Source organism: Chrysoperla carnea, chromosome 3 (genome assembly GCF_905475395.1).
Source record: "Chrysoperla carnea chromosome 3, inChrCarn1.1, whole genome shotgun sequence".
Taxonomy (NCBI): Eukaryota; Metazoa; Arthropoda; class Insecta; order Neuroptera; family Chrysopidae; genus Chrysoperla; species Chrysoperla carnea.
The window spans coordinates 49,227,788-49,247,587 of record NC_058339.1 but is presented as its reverse complement, the minus strand read 5'-3'; the positions used below and the strand labels follow the sequence as shown (position 1 = coordinate 49,247,587).

The 19,800-nt window shown below is 27.2% G+C and overlaps 1 protein-coding gene across 4 annotated transcripts in view; it reads left to right on the top strand.

Annotated features, from left to right (window-relative positions):
- LOC123296664 (WD repeat-containing protein 47) overlaps nucleotides 1-19,800 on the top strand; it is a 167,144-nt gene that overhangs the window by 132,678 nt on the left and 14,666 nt on the right. Inside the window, exon 1 of one of the 4 annotated variants that reach the window (XM_044878235.1) lies at nucleotides 18,378-19,191. The exons of the other annotated variants lie outside the window; for them this stretch is intronic. Coding sequence (XP_044734170.1) covers nucleotides 18,406-19,191 — 786 coding nt within the window. The 5' untranslated portion in view covers nucleotides 18,378-18,405. Of the gene's footprint in view, nucleotides 1-18,377; nucleotides 19,192-19,800 lie in introns of those variants that run through there. 4 annotated transcript variants of the gene reach the window in all.

Below are 19,800 nucleotides of genomic sequence, written 5' to 3'. Positions count from 1 at the left end.
TTAAGTTCGTGGTAGTCATAGTTAAATTCTTTAATTATCTAAATAGTTTCTACAAATCTCATACTTTCGATATTACTTTTACGGCCATTTAACTACATGCTAATAATAAATGCTAGTTCTGGCGACTTGCGACTATGTGGAATGCATTTCTATATATCCACTTCTAAGAAGCACATGAGAAAATCAATCCCACAATCCTGTGAGTTTCGGCTCGATAACTAATGGTAATAGCCCCAGTTCTCTTCACCTCTTGCTTAAATATTCTCAAATGAAATGTCACTACCGATCCGCCATTGACTCCATCAAAAATTTTAATTGAAGATAGCAGTGACGCAGTTTTTATAGAATAACATATAGGGTGGACCAATTCAACCTATTACCGCTAATAGCTCGGTTGCCAATTAACCAAGATAGAATAAATTAGAAAGGTGACCGTCATAAAAAAACTAATATTTTTTATTTAAACATTTTTTCGAAAATCGTTAACTTTCGGAGGGCGGCTTAGAAATAGTATTATTACATTTAATCGAAAGAAAACACTACAGAAAAATGCTTTAGCCAAAACTTGTCAAGGACAATAAAGAACATTTGCCTGTGTCCATGACTTTGACCTACAATTCGATAAACTTTAAGTGTATTTTCTTTCGATTAAGTGCAATAATGTTGTAGATAAAAAATGTTAGTTTATTTATGAGAATCAACTTAAGGTAGTACCTACACGAAAGTGATATTCCAAGAATTTCTCAAAACTCAGAATAAAAAATATTTAATTCATAATACACTTGCTGTTAAAATTAGAAGATGATTTACCATGCCATACATGAGATATTAGCAATTAAAAGTGACGCAATTTGTACGTGTACATGGGAGAAGTGTATAAAAATACACAAATTTACAAATATTATATTTATTTACCAATGAATGACGTCCACCATCTCTATGAAAAACTAATATAATGTAGAATACTATATTTAGAAAATATATAAATAAAAATAAAAATTATTTACCATATAGTTTCGATAAAAAACTTAAATAAATAACTCGTTTTAGCGATGATTTTTGTGGAAAAGATATGAAGACTAATGTTAAAGGCATATGTTATAGTGTGTGTGTTTATATTTATACTAGAAACAGTAGTGAGGAACTACAGTCTTTTGAAAATAATATATGGTATATGTATAATAGTCATAGCACAGTTAATGCACTGAATGATAGTATTAGTCCAAAACTTTTTGACTGGACGGTCGCGGAGGAACTACCTTAACTTAAAATTGCAACTTAATTTAAATTGTCAATCTACCTCTCACCTTTTTGGATCTAATTTGACTATTAAGGCAACCCGGAAAACTAGGTCCATGCATCATCAGACTCTGCAACTTTTGTTAAATTTATAGTTGATTAGTTAATTACAAAACAAAGCTATTAGCCAGAATATTCCAAAAGTATCTCAATAAAAGAGCAAAATTAAAGTTCTTTTACAGTTTTTGGATTCAAAATGCCATTAACAAAGGAGGACTTCGTTAATTACACAGGTTCGCAACTAAAAACTGCACTTTTTAACTGCTTCTTGTACGTTTTACCCACTGAAACTGGGTAACATATTAAAAAAAATTATGTCTCGTCAGGTTTTCCTACAAAACACGTTCGAAAAATCTAGAAAATTGTCAGTTGACCATATCCCAATAAATTAACGATAGCTGATTAGTTTGTGATAATCCATTCGGGAAACACGACGATGAAAAGCGAGAACGTGTTAGGAGCATCGAGAAGAAGAAAGAAATGTTTTCTCGACCAAGAAGGTAAACTTGTTTCAAAGACAAATAAAGGTCAATTGACAATCATCCCAACTAACCAAATTTCAAATTAATTAAAATTCCGAGTTTTATTTTTGTGATGTGTTTTGCAAGGAAATTTGACGTATTAGAAGGAAATGAATATTATTATTGGATTCAACACCCTTATATGCACACAATTTACCAAAAATATTTTATGTAGCTATTAGAAAATATCACTAAATTTTGTATCTTCTTAAAAAGTCGATGTAAACATAATTATAGGTACTAAAATCTAAATAGGCATAAGCTCGTGATTCGTGAAATTGATAAAATCAATGAAAGTGTGAAATTATTTATCAAAGTTTGTTTGCATTAAGAAAACAAATTCATTTTATTGTGTACAAAGAAGTGACGACTATTACTAATTTTACTATAAATATTTCAATTAGAAGATCATCTTTTGTGTATTCAAAAAAAATTTATATTAAACATTTTTATTGAATGCAAAATTAACCATGGAATTTTCTGCATCTGGTTTAGGCATCTACATATTATTTCTTTTATTAAACAAATAAAGTGAAAGTATCAAATAAGATATTTGTTGATTTTTAGTATTGTACTATCTTAATTTATAATATCTACTATTTTATAAATTTTATACAGATTCACGGGACGTCCCAATGTAATTACTGATAACCTTGAAAATTTCTCGATTCAGAAAATTTTCATATTGAATCAAGTTTAGCTTACTTATAAATAGAAATTGATTTTTGTATTTGGTGGCGATATAAATCCCAAAAAATTAATTTTCTTTTAACACTTATTCAATTTTAATACAATAATTAAGTGCAAATTAATACAAATGGTGTAGATAATAGTAAAATATACATTTTAATCTAGTCAGGCTTTTTAAAAGGGGAAATACATTTTTGATATCAAATTTTTTTAATGGGAATATGGTCAAATATAAGTTTATTTCATTTGCTTAAATTCATATTTTTTTAGCGAATTTGATTTCCTTGATATAATACCAAATAATATTTGGTAGGGTAAAATAGTATGGTTTCGCGTCATCAATATGCTATGAATATAGCTCCAGATATAACACCGTAAGCTAATAAACTAAAACTTTTTTTCAATCAAACAAACGAGACCTATGTAATAATAATAAAAGCTGCACAATACTATTAAATAAGTGATTCTGTCTGTTAATACTAACTATTAAATAAGTGATTCTGTCCTTTGGTAACTTCTGATTACTTTTAATGGATGACGTTAATAATTAATAAAAAAATATATAAAAATACACAGTTATTTCAAAGATTTAAATTTTCACTTCCGTCGACAGTCTTCATGACTGATCCCAATTGGTTTTTTTCACTTTTTGTATACAAATTAAAACATCACAGTCAAGTTTCGATTAATATTATTCTGCAAAAGGAATACACATATACCAGGAATCGAATCAGAGTCCCTTGGTTTTATTCCAAGCACCTTTACTAACTGGGCCATACATGCTCCAGGCATATAAGGCAATTTTGTCAACTCAAAGAATTTTAACAACATTAACTTTTTTTTCTTTTTTTTTTTTTTGTTTACTAAATTTTGCATAAATTCTTTATTCAAACTTCTTCTGTATTCTAAGACTTCAGTCAGAGCTCATGTTTTAATATAAGTACCTACATCATAATTAAAGCGCCATTTTTTATAACTATTGTAATGTGGATAAAATATTCCTCTTTGTTCTCGAAAGTAAAAAATTAAAGTTTTAATGGAAATCACCGCATGATTTAAAAAATTCAACTACGTACCATCCTCTGATATACCGTTCCAGTATACCCCATTTCCATACCCATTGTGAATGGTGATTCATTTACCATACAATAAATTATTTTCATATATCATACATAGTATTTAATATAAATTATTAAAACTATTAATTAATTAAATATAATAATATTAAAAACTATTAAAAATTAATTATAATTTCAAATTGTCTAGTAATATTATATTAAATAAGTCACAACTTTTCTATACAATGAAAATTATTTTTATAGAAAATATTATGTTAATTATTTATGCATAAAATTTATAAATAAAATAAATTATATTATTTTTAGGGTTCCGTAATTCATATTTATTTTATTTTGGTTATAAGAATTGTACATTGGTTGAGTGCAGAACAGAGTGATTACTAAAAACAGCTTTATCAACTAAATAATAGCTTACTCCTGTGTGACAGCCCATTTAAAACTTAATTTTTTTATCATTTATTTATTATGATTATGTAAAAAAAATTCAATGCAAAATCTTCATTCGAACGGAAGTTGTATCACTCCGAAAACACCCGTCTAGAAAAAAGGACGCTTACTTCCTCCATGAGTTCGCCTGATTGGCTTATCTGAGTGATTCGATCAAATGCATCAAATGCACTAGAACCAGGTGAAAATATTGAAAAACAGTTTTTTAGCAGACTGCTGAAAAAAAATTTCAAATGTCATGTTTTCTTTACGAAATAAATAATAAAAAAATACTTGGACCTTTTGTGCTGAGTCTACCTTATAAATTTTAAGATAATCGGTTGAACCATTCTCGAGTTATGATGAAGGAAAGTTTAAAAAAACAATTTGAGAAAAAGGCGTTTTAAATACTTGTAAAAAAAAAAAAGAAAAAAAAAACACTATACCGATATTTTCTAGACATGTTAAGGAATCAATTTACATAATAATTATCCTAATCAAACCAAACGTAATGTACGCACATATTGGGTTGACTACTAAATCTGAAGTAATTAAGTCTTTTTTAAGTTAATACTACAATTATTTCATACAGTAAAAACTAAAAGTAACTATAAAATTAAATTCTTAAAGAATCGAGCAAGTATTTGGCTTCTAAAGGTATCAAAGGAATATAGTTCCAAGGTACAAAAGGAATACAGTTCCTATCGGGTGTCCCTCTCTCCTTTTTTTACTCCAATATCTCAATAATAAATAATTTTTGGACACGCACCTAACTTATTGGCGTGGTTTTTTGAAACACGCTTTATGAAACGCAAATCGAAGGCGGTACAATAATTTTATAACAATTATATTATTGAAAATAATACAATTGCCGCTACTAATGGCTCATGTATGGAGTTTATGCTTGACCGATTTTAAAATAAAAAATCCTGTTTGATTGTTATCTAAAACTATGTACATCGATGATTTGTATGAGTTTTCCGTAAAGAAAGTTTTTCAATATCAACAATAATTATAATTATTTATGAGAAAATATTTGTAAAAAAATAATAATAAAATGAACTTGTGGTGTTTTAGTTGTATACAGGATGTCTTTTTATAAATCATTCATTTCATTTATGATTTACGGAGTATGTTTTGTATAAAAAAGTATCTATTATTTATTTGATAGAAAACTATTCAGTGTGTGATTTTGCATAAATATTCATGTTTTTTTATTAAAAATAACTTGGTAACCGTTTTAAAGCGAAAATATTGTATGTCTGGTGAAAGATTAAGATATTTTATGTTTGATGGAATTTCAGACCTCAGAAGATTGATTCGTTTTCATAATTTAATTTGATTTTTTTTATTTTATTTTGAACCCCCGAATTAAAAAAAGCGGTTTTATAAGTTTGACCGCTATGTGTGTGTGTCTGTGTGTTTGTTTGTCTGTGGCATCGTAGCGCGTAAACGAACGAATTGATTTTAATTTTTTTCGGTTTCATTTGAAAGGTAATTTAACGGAGAGTGTTGACTTAGCTATGTTTCAAGTCCAAGCTTACAGATCCGTTTTCGAAAAAACTAAAAAATTGGTGATTATCTTCAAAATAGATTCAGTTTGGAAAAGGCATGACGTATAATTTTAACATATAAATAATTACTATGGAAATGAATGGTCAAATAAACCTCTTTCAATTCATTTTGAAAAGTGAAATGGTAAAATAATTAAGTAATTCAAAATAATAATTCAAAAGAACAAACTCAACTCAAATATTTCAATTTCAATTTAAATATTTGAAAAAAATTGTACCAAAAAATGATAGCCCTCTAAGTATCCTCTTCATCTCACCTGATGTCCATGACCATCACTTTGATAATCATTTAAGGAGTGTTATAAGTTTAAAATGTTAATCTGTGCGTCTGTGTGTTCCTCAGTGGTTTCTCAGTGGCATCGTAGGCCCTAAACGGTCGAACCGCCTTGATTAAGAACATTTTATAGCTAAGTATCACTTGTTATTCGTGCGTAGCAAAAGAGGCTGCTAAATGAACATCTTTAATTCAAATGTAATTCGACATCTCTATATCCTTCAAAGAGTCAAACATTTTGTAAAGTATCTGTTATAGCAGGGCTTCTTAAACTTTTGTAATTCACGACCCCATTTATGATTGCGAGTTTCTTGACGACCCCATACAAATATAAAAGAAAAATAAATTAATATTTTTTGATGATTTATTTATTAGGTAACAATATACATATACATATGAAAATATATAAGTTTAGAATTCGTTTTGAAACATACAAAAATCTAAAATTAAAAATTGCACAAAAAATTATAAAATTGTATTTATTATAGTTTCAAAAATAAAAGTGGAATCTGACCGTCTTAATTCTCTCGAATATATTCAAGTAGTTGCGTGGTAAGTATTAAATTAAGTTAAAAATTTAATGAGATGGATGTGCCTGTTTTTTTATTGCATAACAAATCAAATCTTGGTGGAATGTTTGAAACTGCTGGACGTTAGACCTCTTCAACATTTTTTATCGCTGAACGATATTGGGATTTAATATGTGTTAAAGCTGTTTCTTCAGCAATAATACCTAGAAATTTTGTTGAGAATTATTTCTCGGGATTATTTCTGCTTTTAGAGATTGACAAAAATAAATTTATATTTTTATTAATTTCAATAACATTTCATAATTCATAGTAAATGTTATTCAAGTTATTATTATAATACTCTTAATAGAAATGCAGGCACAAACAATCTTTCCGAACTAGAAGATTTTATGATATATTTATCTACGATAATTGTTATTTTATCTTTATAACAATAATTTTACAAGTTAAAAAACATTTTCTGTTAAATTGTATTTTTACCTCTCGCGACCCCAGAATTTTGCTACGCGACCCCAAATGGGGTCGCGACCCATAGTTTAAGAAGCCCTGTGTTATAGCATTAAAATAAATGAAAATCCAGGAATATTTTTATTTCGTTCTTATTGATATAATCCAATATGATTATTATAAATTGCAGCTAATTAAAAGTTTCACTGTATTTATTAATATTTATTTATATGATTGTTTGGTATAGCTCAAATACTTACTTTGAATAAAACTGTTCTTATACCAGTTTGCTCTCTCACTGAGGAATCCGTACCAAATAAAACATAGTATTACCACTTTTATGGTTTACTCAACGAGCTGGATTAAAAAAAATTCATATGATTGTACCATCAACGTGTTCTAATCGGTAAGGGGTCTAAAATAAATTTATTTAGTGGAGAAATCATACGAAAACCTTTTTTTATCCGACAAGTTCGATTAATCGTTCTGCGATTACGTTACGACGAACACTGTGGCGAAAATATTTTTTGAACAAAATGGTGGAAGCGATGAGAAATGAAGCAAGTTTAAAATATTGGTGGTGAGTGCGAGTGTACGGTGACAAAATTAACTGAACAACTTTTTTTAATGGTGGTTGGTGAAAATGTGAAATTTCTTGAAGTTTCGAGCGCAGCTAAAAGAGAGCACAATGCATAATTCCAACGTCTCAAACACTAAAATAATATCATTTTAGAAAATAATGTTCTGGAAGTATTGGAATCTCCGAAAAACTTCTTAAATCAGATTAGAGCAAAACTTTGGTGCTCATTTTCTCCAAAAATATATAAGATAGAGATATAAAAATTTGAAAGTAATTTTGACTTGTGAGCCTTATGAAAAAATTTTGCAAAAAACGGAAAAATTTTTCTAGAAAATACTTCAAAAAAATTTAAAACTAGAACAAATGGCCACCGGAAGCCGATGTAAAGCTGCTTTTTTTGGTTTGTTATTTGGATTCCTTAGGGAAATGTGAAATTTTGTTTTGCAAGCAAAAGAAGTTGTACCACCTGCGTAATATGTGAAAAACAATTTTATCTCCATATTTCAGTAGATATTATAAATGAAATAAAATAAAATATATCTTTTATTTTCTTATGCATAAACGTGCAACGTCCGATGTGAGAAACTTGTATATTATTAAAATAATTATAATAACAGAAATTTGAAATGTTATAAATAAATAATAATATGTATAATGGACAAGCAAGTAAATGGCGCGCGCTATGTGTAAAGAAGAAGAAGAAATAGACAACAACTATACGAGTAAATAAATATTCAAAAAAAAAGATATCAAAGAAAAAGGTAGGAGAAATAAAAAAAATAAACCCACCTTGATGTAGGTCGATCGCTTGCTGGCTGGCTGCTGACTGCGCTGAGTAAGAAGCGATAATACACTTATTATCATTAAACAAACAATTCAGCTACACACGTTACTTACAAACAGTACTTTAAAATATCGCGCGCTTAAATGATCATATACTCTTTTTTTTAGTGTTGTTTGTTAATTCATTGTTTGCCCTCAATTAATATACATAATTAATTACCATCATTTTTGTGGTAAATGTGTGGATTTACTTATTTTTAGTGAATCTAATTGTGAACTGTTTGTAAATTGTGTGTTTTTTGTGTGTCTAAAATTTTTTTTTTCATAGTGTTAACTATTAACTAATAAGTGTTGTGATTTGTGTCTTTTTGGTTTAAAGTGTAACATTTTTTTGGATTATAATTTTTAAAAAATATCTTATAATATTTAAAATTTCATAATCAATCAATGGTCAAATTGGATTTTTGTACTTTTTGCATTAGTATATATCAACAAGGCAGACGCTATTTACTCTACAAAAAATTGTAGATCGCAAAGAGAGAATTTCCAAATTATTTTTATTAATTATCAATGTCATCAAAATATCCAGACTATTCTTTCTAAACAGCAATCAAGAAAAATCTCAGTTATCAAAATTTACCACATTTTTAAAAAAAATCTTGAATTTTATCGATTTTTCGGAATCATTTTTTCCTAGATATAATGACTGGGGAGTCCTGTTTATTTGAAATTCTGAATTAGAAAAAAATAACTTGATTCCTCAAATCACCCTTTGCGATCATTTCGTGTAGAATTAGTATTTAGCAGATCTGATTTTTGATGTATCTATTTTATTTAATATTGAACTTCTCTTAGGGTAGATTGTTGCGGCTTTGCACAATATTATCCTTTTCTTGTTTTCACTTTCCTTAAGTTTTTAATATAAGCTCCGCATTCAGAACGTATACGCCGAAAGAGTGGGGGTGCAAAAAAAAGCTTTTGCATCTCCTTAGCATAGTGGAAATTAATAGAAAAATATGAACAAATTAAATTATTATTATTAAACGCACTAAAAATAATAAGACATCTAGTTCGGTTTGAATTTTGTTCAACAACTTGTCAAAGAATTATTTTAGTGTTTTGATTTCATTAAAAAAAAAACCTGGATGCCCTATATCCTTAAAAAACAAATCTGTCGACGCCTACGTTTCAGAATGTTTTTTTCTACTATTCCTGCATACATAAAATTAAAATGTCCAAGTTTTAAAAATACCTATTTTGCATTTCTTTTTTGCGATTTTCTGTCTACAAATTCATATTTTTCAAGCATATTAATGATGACAATGACTATTTATACAAAAGAAGATTCCATGTTTACCATATTGAGTACTTAGATAAGTTATCCATTAGGCAATTAAATATTTCAGTCATAAGACAAATAAAAAACAAAATCATTCACTTTATGGCACTAAATACTTTACATTAATGTCTGGGGAAAAAATAAAAATATGTTTTACAGGTAGTTTTATGGTATATAATGATATGTCCCATGTTTGGGGTATTATATGCTAAATTTCCAAATTTTCTTAGTAGTTGTTTTGATAATATTCACAATATTATATTTTTTTCTAATATAACTAGAAAATGAGGATGCTATCATAAATTTATTGAGCTGTTATAACTTGGACCATCCTATATAAGTATAAATATACCATTGCATTTCTAGACTTTTCATCGTTTCCACCAATTTCGAGTTTTTTTAAATATGCAAAATCGTGTTGGACGGCGCTTGGAGACGGGTACAGAGTATGTTTATTATTAACAAACAATTTTCCATTTTTTGCAATCAATTAGGGTTGTTTATATAACATGAGACCAATTACATAAAATTGATAATAATAAATTAGGAATAATGAGACACCATTTAATTTTTTTACGCAAGATTTATATTTTTTCTGGTTTTAAAATTTCTATTTTAAAACTATTCAGCAATATGTAACAATATAATAATTATTATGGTTTTTGTATAAATTGTTTAAAATTGATTTAATGACTAATCGAATTTTATTAATGACATTAATGTTTTAAAATAACCTTTTAATACCTTATTTATACAAATTAATTATCAGAAATTAAAAGTTTTGTGGTTTGAATTTAGTCAATAATAATTATTATGATAAAAATATATAAAAAAAAACTTATTAATAATTTGTTTATTGTTTTCAATAAAAATCGTACAAGGTTTTTTTTGACAATAAATAATAATCGTAATTTAAAATTGTTACCATATATGTAAAATTCAAATTAACTTGTACATAGGTCATACATTAAACACTCTTATATTCCTTGTTGCATTTTTGAAGGTTAAACTGTTTTATCTTAAATGTCTCTTCATGTTTGGATATTTTGAATGTAAATCATGACAATATTCTTTATTAAAACGCGAGGCCATCGAAAAATCCATAAATCATAAAATTTTCTTTTTGAAAGGTTTATCTAATGTAAACTGTGGAAAAGAACCATTTCTTAGTTTAAATTTCTTCAGAAAATCATTTTACCGGTTGAATAATTTATTGCAGACTCATTAGCCTGAAAATTTCAAGAAAATTTTCATAGTTAAATTAAAAGTATCAAAAGACAAAACTATTTGTATAATGATGAAAACTACTGAGTTGTGAAAAACGTGTGCTTTAATCCTTTGAATAATTTTCATTTTGTTATTGTAAATCACTTTCTAAGTAATATTAAAAAATAAGGGTCCGTTTTGGAAACGAGAACATTAAATACAATTCATGTATTATGTTTATCAAATCGAATCTATATTAGAAGTAATTATCAACTGTCTTTTTCAAATGAAAATGGAAATTACTGGAATTATGATTATAATTAATGGAATAGTTTTGTCTTTAGTTACTTTTAATTTTTTTAATAGTGGAAGCAATGGGAAGATAAGAATATGTACTTATTTCCAGAGGGAGTATTTGAGTTGGTGCGAATTTTTGATGAAAATTTCTTTCTAATACATTACATATTCTTATGAGCAGCCTCAAAATACCACAGAATATTTACACATGAAAATTCAAAGTGAATATTGAAACGACAAATTATTTAAAATAAATCATATTATATCTAGTCATTTTATTCTAGAGATTCATGAAAGTTCCCTGAGTAACCCCGGGTATTACAAATAGTTTCCTTTAAAACCTTTAAAATAGACCATTAATCGGTGACATAAAACGGAAGCTTTTACTAAAGGAAGTTAAAATATTGGACAATTAATATTTCTTCAACGATTTCTAAAAGTTTGCAAATGTCACTGAAATAAGTCTTTTTGAAAGTTGACGAGTATTTCAATAATTGCTACTTTTAAACAATCAATATTTTCGAAATATAAATTATATCAAAACATAATTTGAATTTAATTTTATCAAATATATTTCCGCTAACTTCCGTGAATATTTTTAATGATTTTAACGATTACTTCCGCAACACTTCATAATTTTGTGTTAATTTACTAATTGCCCTCAATTAATAATAATGATTTCATTTGCATTTCTTTTTCTTTATTTAGTGGTACATGTGAATTTTGTGTTTTTAATGTGATCATTTGATTTTATGATTGACTCTTTCCGTTGATACATACCTCGGTGTAATGAACATATAGTACTTACTTCAAAATTTTGTTATTTATTCTAAGAAACAAAAAAAGGCGTACTACACCAGAGAAAAAAATACATTTTTGGCATACTTATACTCTTTATTTAAGAAACGTTAACAAACTCGCATTTGTGAATGAAAAATTTCATCTTTCTAATAGAAATTCTCGGGGATTTTTACAAATTGCTCCTACTATAAATGTTTTTTTTTTCTTCGACTGTCAATTCTGAAGGTAATGATCAACTCATTTATAATTGTAAGCAATATAAATTGTGATACATCTGGTATAAATAAATAATCGTTTCCTTGCCAATCTATAAATTTCTTTATCGCATGATGAATCGTTGATAGCTACAAGGTTATATACATAATAGTGCAGTAAATACGTCAAAAAAATGAGACTAACTAAAGTCAAATCCGTCCGAAATTTTACGAGAAAGCACGGTTTTTTTTTACTAAAAATTGTGTTTTTCGCAATTTATTTTCTCAGCTTGTATGACTCACACGGAATCTGGGGTTCAAATTGTAGCTTTCAATAGTATCTTTTTGTAAAAAAAAAAAATTGGTACATCGAAAAAGCGAAACGCCATCGGTTAGTGTTTGATTCGAACGGTGATATACAATTGATGGATCCGAAATAAATACGTGCTGCTAATTTTATTTTTTTTATAATACATATACCTACAGCGCATTAAAATTACTTCCAGCTCATAGTATTTAGATAAAAAATTTTCATCTTCTCCTAGCGCTTTGTGGTATGATTTGAAAGGATGATAAATGATTCCCCATTTTAATATGTTGTTTATTCAATTTGGAAGCGAAAACAATGTTGAAAAACTTCTTTTTTTCAATCCAATTAAAGCATTGAAGATCATATTTCTTTCTGTTTAAAATTCCTTCCTGTAAGTATTGCATTCCGTCGTTTTTTGAATTAGTCATTCATTAAATCACTATCAACGCAAAATCCTTTTGAATTTAAATTTTGGCCGTGTCTGTTAAAGTTATTCGAAAGCTAATGTTTCTTCTTTTCGAATTTTATATTCAGTTTTGTAAAAAATTATTTCCTCTCTTATTTTTATTTCTAAAATATGTCAAAAACAACATTCAAATCAAGTATTTTGAATACCATTCAAGTCAGTATTTTGTAAAATGTCAGTAAAATTTGCATTATGCAGGGGTGCTCAAAAATAACATTCAAGTTAAGTTTATAGAGATAAAACGTCAACCAAGAAAATTTGCGATCAGGCTACATCTAATGTTTCGTATCTTTTGGAGATGAGCGATTCGATCAAACTCAAATTTAAGATAAACACTTGAAGCAGTGAGCGGCAGTCTTTAATTTTTAATAATTACAATTTAATTATTGTAGGTATAACAATAAAATATAAATTTAATTTTTATCAATAAAGATATACCAACAATAAGAGTCGTTATACAATAACAGTATATTAAATTATTATTATAACATCAAAATAATTTGTTCAAATCATATTATCGTAGATATAATGGCATATTTCCAAAATATAAAAATTTATAATTCTGTAGTTTAATGGATTTTAAATGGTTTTTATTTAAAAATTTCAACTTAATAACTTTCATCTCATTTTTTTTAATATAATAATAATAATATTATTATCACATTCATATTATTGGAGTCAATTTAATTTAACTACTTACTGATGTTTTGTGTTGCTTCCAAAAATTACATTTTAGTAGGTATTTTAATAAATACTTTCTTTACTTTTTATTCTTTTTAGATAACATGAGGTATTTACAAGAATATATTTGATTTGAAAAAAAAATGAAAGTTAATTTATGATTATTTTATTAATTATGTGGATCATTAAAAAAAATCGACATTTTGTTCGATTAGCTTAATTGAATTCATTACAGATATTAAAAACACTTTTATTATTAATATGATATTAAATATTTTAGCTATTTTATTGACATGTAATGTATTATTACACGCTAATATGGTAGCTCTTGTATGTTAAATTCATACAAGACCAAAACAAACTCGATATAGAAGTTGAGTAAGCAGTTCGTTTCATTCAAAAACTTTTACTGCTTAAAATTAACAGATCGTATTAAGAGTCTTGAAAAAATATAGTACACATCCACTCATTAAAGATTTTATGTAAGTTAGAGACAAATAATTTGTCCGAAATTCTTTTAATTTTCTTAAAACATCTATCTTTGAAAAAAATGAGAAAATCACAAACAATATTTTGGTTCCAAATTTGACGAAACTTGAATTTTTTTTAGTTATTTGCAAAAAAGTCAAAAACTTGTGTGCCTGGTAGTCCTTAGATATTCTAAATCCTCTAACAAAATCGATATTGAAAACGCTGCCCTTAACTTACGAAGAGATACGAAATATTTTTAATCCTCCAAGTTTCTTTTTTTTATTAGGAAGATGATTGATCCCCGACGATGTAGAATATTGTCCGATATGTCATACCAGTCCTCCGATACATTGTTTGAAATTTTTAAAGTGCCGGAGAATAGACACGACTCTTTTTTGAGTGTCGAAACACCCGGTAGGAACTATGTTTAATTTTATTCCTGTGATGTAATAAAAATTTGCCTGTCCATAGCTTTGAAATTTCTTTAATATTTTTAATGAATATATTTGATCGAAAATCTATACCAGTGAGTGTAAAAAGAAATAAAATTCATGTAATTTATTCCCCTGCGTATACTCACCAAAACTTATTTCCGAAAAGAAACCGGATACCTAGTATACAGATAGAGGTATTTAAAGGTATTCATTATTATTTATTTTTTTAAATAAAATGTATTTATCAAAATAAAAATTCAATCTTATTATAAGAATGTAGACAGTAATCTAACTGTTCATGAAGATGTTACATTATTATCTTAATCAAAAATACTCGTTTTGCATATTTAACAAAAATATATATTTACATATTTATATCTGTGTTTCTAATCGGGTTGATTTTTAATTTTGATGCAAGTTTTGGCAAAATATTGTTTAACTTTTTTAAAATTCAATTTCAAAATCAAGTTATTTGGCATAATTCTTTTAAATCTTGCATAACTATAATGGCGCCAACCCAGTTCATTTTTAAAAAATTTGTACTAAAAGATATCTCTTTGAAATGATAAATGCATGGCGCAAATAACCACTTTCTAATGCACAGTCAAATTTCAGGATGTTTTGTCACAATATTATTTTGTCAAATTAAAATTATTGAAAAATAACAATTAATTAAACTTGTTGCATTAAAAATTGTGAAAATAAGTGACCAAATTGTAAGATTATTTCTTAAATGTAAACTATCAGAATTACTTATTTAAATATGTTAGACAATAATATTAGATTTTCAATGTAAGCTATAAATTCAATCCATACAATTATAATATATTCATACATACAAAATAGTAAGTAGTGTTTCGTTACCATGGAAACGCCTCCAATAAAACTCATGCATGGTGCGAATACAAATTTTTAACTTTTTGCTTGAAAATCGTATACAATAATATTGAAAATTGCAATAAAATGTGAAAATTGTTGTAAAGAAGATTCTCGTGCGAACTATTACAATTGTACCAACTAATATTATGTTCTAATTAATTTAATTATGATTAATAATAGTTTTTACTTTGACAAATAATAATGTTCCGTTCTATATTTGAATGATAATTTATAAAAAACAACTTCATTTTTACATCTCTACAATTACAACAAAAACAAATGGACAACAACTTTTAATTATTATTTTAATACAAATAATAACATTTTTAATATAACATATTTTATTTCCTGTTTCATGATTGCATTGAACTAATATAAACGTATAAATGAATATAGTATTGTATGTACAGAGTGTATCGCTAAGGCTTAACAAATTTCCATCAAATTTTATTATTTTTTAATAGAAACAAGTTGTAGTATAAAGTAGCGATTGCAGAATTATATCAGAAATAATAAAACAGAATCATTATGACATATTTTAATAACGCATACACGTTTTTGTTTTTATTTTTACTACTAGATGACGGACACGTCTACTTAATGTGATAAATAATTTAAATGTAGGTATTTAAAAAAAATTATTGATTAGAGAATGTCAAAATACGTTAAAAAGTCTTAAAAAATCGAAAGTGTCCAGAAAACTGCTTTTAAAGTTTTATATTTAAATTGTTTACTTTAATAAATGGTCCGTCTTCTACTATTGGAAATAAAGACAAAAACCTGGATCTCATTTTCCAATTGTGTTCGAAACTTCAGTCAAGATTCAGATTCAGATTAAAAAAACCATCTTTTGTCGCGTAAATAAGCTCAAAATACTATAAAATGTTGAAAACCTGTCGGACTGCTGGAGTGTGGTATTGTTGATTTTGGGCTGCGAATTCATGAGCAAAAGTTTGTAATTCAATTTTAGCCCTAAGAAATGACTTTTTCGACCAAAAATGGCACGAATCCCGTATTCAAGTGTGGTGTTGTCGAATGTAGATTCCAGATTCGTGATCAGCAACCAAAAAAACACCCTAGGACCAATTTCGCAAAATATTCGTTTTAAATACTATTTCTTGTTTAAAAAAAAAAGGGGGGGGGGTTGAAACTCCCTCAATTAGTGGTGATGAATGTTTCTAAAGATCTAAGGACCTCGTTAAAAAATGAATTTTTGAAATTGGTAGTCTCCGACAAGTTTTCCCGTTTATTAATTCGACTATATTGCTTATTTGAATCGTTCATATTTTCCTAGTAATCGATTACTACAAGTATTTTTATTATAACTGCAATATGTATAATTTTTTTCAAAATAATTTATAGAATAGAAAGAAAGACTGAGACTTAACTATAGTTGGTTTGAAAACAAACCCACCCGGTATAAACACTATAAGAGACAAATCACCAAACAAATTAAAGAGACAAATCTAGTATAAATAATAATAACCAAACAAAGAACCTGAATAAACACCTTTCACTATATTCCTACTTATAAGTTGTAATTGTAATCTAGTTATAATCAATTTGGTAATTGTACATGACATGAGATCAATCATAAAATAAAACAAATATCACTTCTTTCTAAGTGTTCCGTACCACATAATATAATTGCCACAAAAAAAGACAATAATTAAAAATAATATATTATTATTTATTTAGAAAGGTATTATTTTCTTTATTGTTATAGTTTCAATTAAAAGATGCGTCAGTTTCCACTTTAATTACCTTGGCTCTTGACTGTATTTGCGATAAAAACATTCAACCAAAATCGTTTGCAATATGTAAATAGGTATCGACCGTGGAACAGAAATGGTGCTTTCATTAATTCAAACTTGAAACTTCGTGAGTGACCTCCATTTGACAAGTTTACCAAAGTGTCTCACGGTTTTAGTTAAAGATATCCAATCGCCCATTTATAAGAAAATTTGGTAGCAGTATCTGTAGATGGGTATAAAATGGTGAAAGCGATAGGAAGTCATGGGAGTTTATAAAATAATGCTTAAGTTTCATTGCATTTTACGTATAATAACCAACTACATAGCTTAGATAAACCAAACTCTGCTCGTGATGTATATACCTATATTTATTATTTTAGTCTAATTTAATCTTTTCGTGAACCACTAGGTCTGTTGGAGTAAGCTCATCTCTACACTTGACTTTTTAATAAACAATTTTTTTTTAATTTGAGATGTCATAAGAATTACTCGAGTGCCTTTAAGGTATTTTATTATTTTGTGAACCTTAATGAAAGTTTATGAGACAATCAAAATATCGTTTTATTATTATAGCATAGAATTATTATGATTTGTACTTCCGCATTGTGTCATCATAAATTAAATCATTTTATGATTTAAAATATATAATATATTAAAAATGTAATTGCTTATATCGAACAAAATGTTGTTAGTTGATCCATGTGAAATTTTAAGCCTTTTATCATCATATGAAGAGCTAAGACATCCCATAAAGCACAAAATAGGTATTTTTAATAACATTTTTGTACCAAAATGGCTCAAAATAAGATCGATATTCATGAACCTAATATTTCTGTTTGAACGCTTGTCAATAAGATACATTTACTTTGGATTATCTTTTGTATGTAATGACCCTTTTTCTTATTTCTTCTGAAGTTATCTGAGAGCAACTGACATAAATTATATATAAAATAGTTTCTGTTATTACGTCGACTGTAGAACATTTCCTTTTTAAGTATTTAATTTTTTCTCAGAATATATTATTTTTCGAATTTCCGTTTTAATTCTTTAAAATAACATATGAAATTTTAAATTTAGTTAAAAAATAATAATATCCTCTTTGACCATAAAATTATTAAATTAAATATTATTTAATTTTAGAATCAGTTTTTTCATTGAATAATCTTTGATGACCCAGACTTTTAAAATTACTTTTAAGGTCAAAAATGTAAATAAATCTTCAATATTTAAATGAATGTGACATCAAAATTAAAAAAAGAAAAGTGAAGTAATACCACAACAATAATAAAAAACTTATAAAAATAAAAACAATTTGAAAAACAATTTCAAATGATCGATTCGATTATGAGTGTAACTATTTAAAACTAAAAATGGGTGATTCATTATTAAAACTACACAGCAATAACCATCACCAAAAATTATTACCAGAACCAACAATGTTACGTCGTCCCTGGCCTCCAATGTATCGTGGACCACCACCATCTGTACCTTTAGCTGCACCAAATACACGTAATTCATACTCATTTCGATTGCCACCGGATACTCCAGATTGGCGTGACTATAACAATTACAGTGTTTATACAAATTCCACAAATAGTACAGCTTATTCAAGTCCTGGTTACCAATCGTCCAAAGGACGTGATTATTATTTCCTGGCACCACCGTATTATCGAAGTGCAATGCCTCCACCACCAAATATGACGTCCAATGGTTCAACCAGAAACGGTGGTGGTGATCGTTTATTAATGGTAGATCCAGCAGCTTCACGAAGACGTCACACCTCATCAAAGAAAAATGGTAATGGCGATATAAAAATTTTAACAAAACAAATAACGTGCCATTGTAATATAAGTAATGCGAAATCACGTTCACGTTCCATGGACGATATACGTTCGGATGTGGTCGAAGTGAATTCAGAATGGGATGATCATCATGATGAAAATGGGAATAATATTTTATCGTCGAATAAAAATAATGAAAAAAAATTATCGACATCGTCACATGGTAGTAGCAAATATGGAAATGGAAAATTAAGAGAAAATATGTATGCACGACGATCTGTAGAAAATTTATTAGTTGATACAAATTATTCACCACCGCCATTAAAAACACATTTAAATGGTCGGAGTAATGGAAAACGAAATGGATATTTAAAGGTTTTTTTTAATTTTTTAATATTTTTTTTTTTCATTTTTAATTACATATACCAGTTTTTTTGGAACAAATACGTAGCTAATTTAATATTTTTGTATATTCGCATTTAAGTACCCTAATATTTTCGTTATTTAAAGGAATATCGATTTGAAATTTTGTATAATTATACAGGGTCACATTTTTTAAGTTACTTAATCAAAATCTGAACTTTAAACTCAGGAAAAATAGGGCCGATTCTTAATATTTTGTCTAGCGTCAGAGATGGTTTGAGATATCGAAAAAATTATTAGAAAAAGTTGCTTAGAATATTTTTAATACCCATAAAAATTCGCACTTTAATTTTTTCATTATTTTGATCTTTACTCAAATTTATTACAAGTTTATTTTTTAATTTTTTAACTCGTGTGCTATGGAATGAAAAAACCTGGACAAATTGATAATTTAATCACTACGTAGCATAAAACAAAGTCGCTTTCGTCTGTCTGAACCTAATTCCTATATATGCTTAAATCTTTAAAACTACGCAACGTATTTTGATGCGGCCTTTTCTAATAGATAGAGTGATTTAAGAAAAAGATTTTTATTTACAATACATGCATAATATAGTAGAG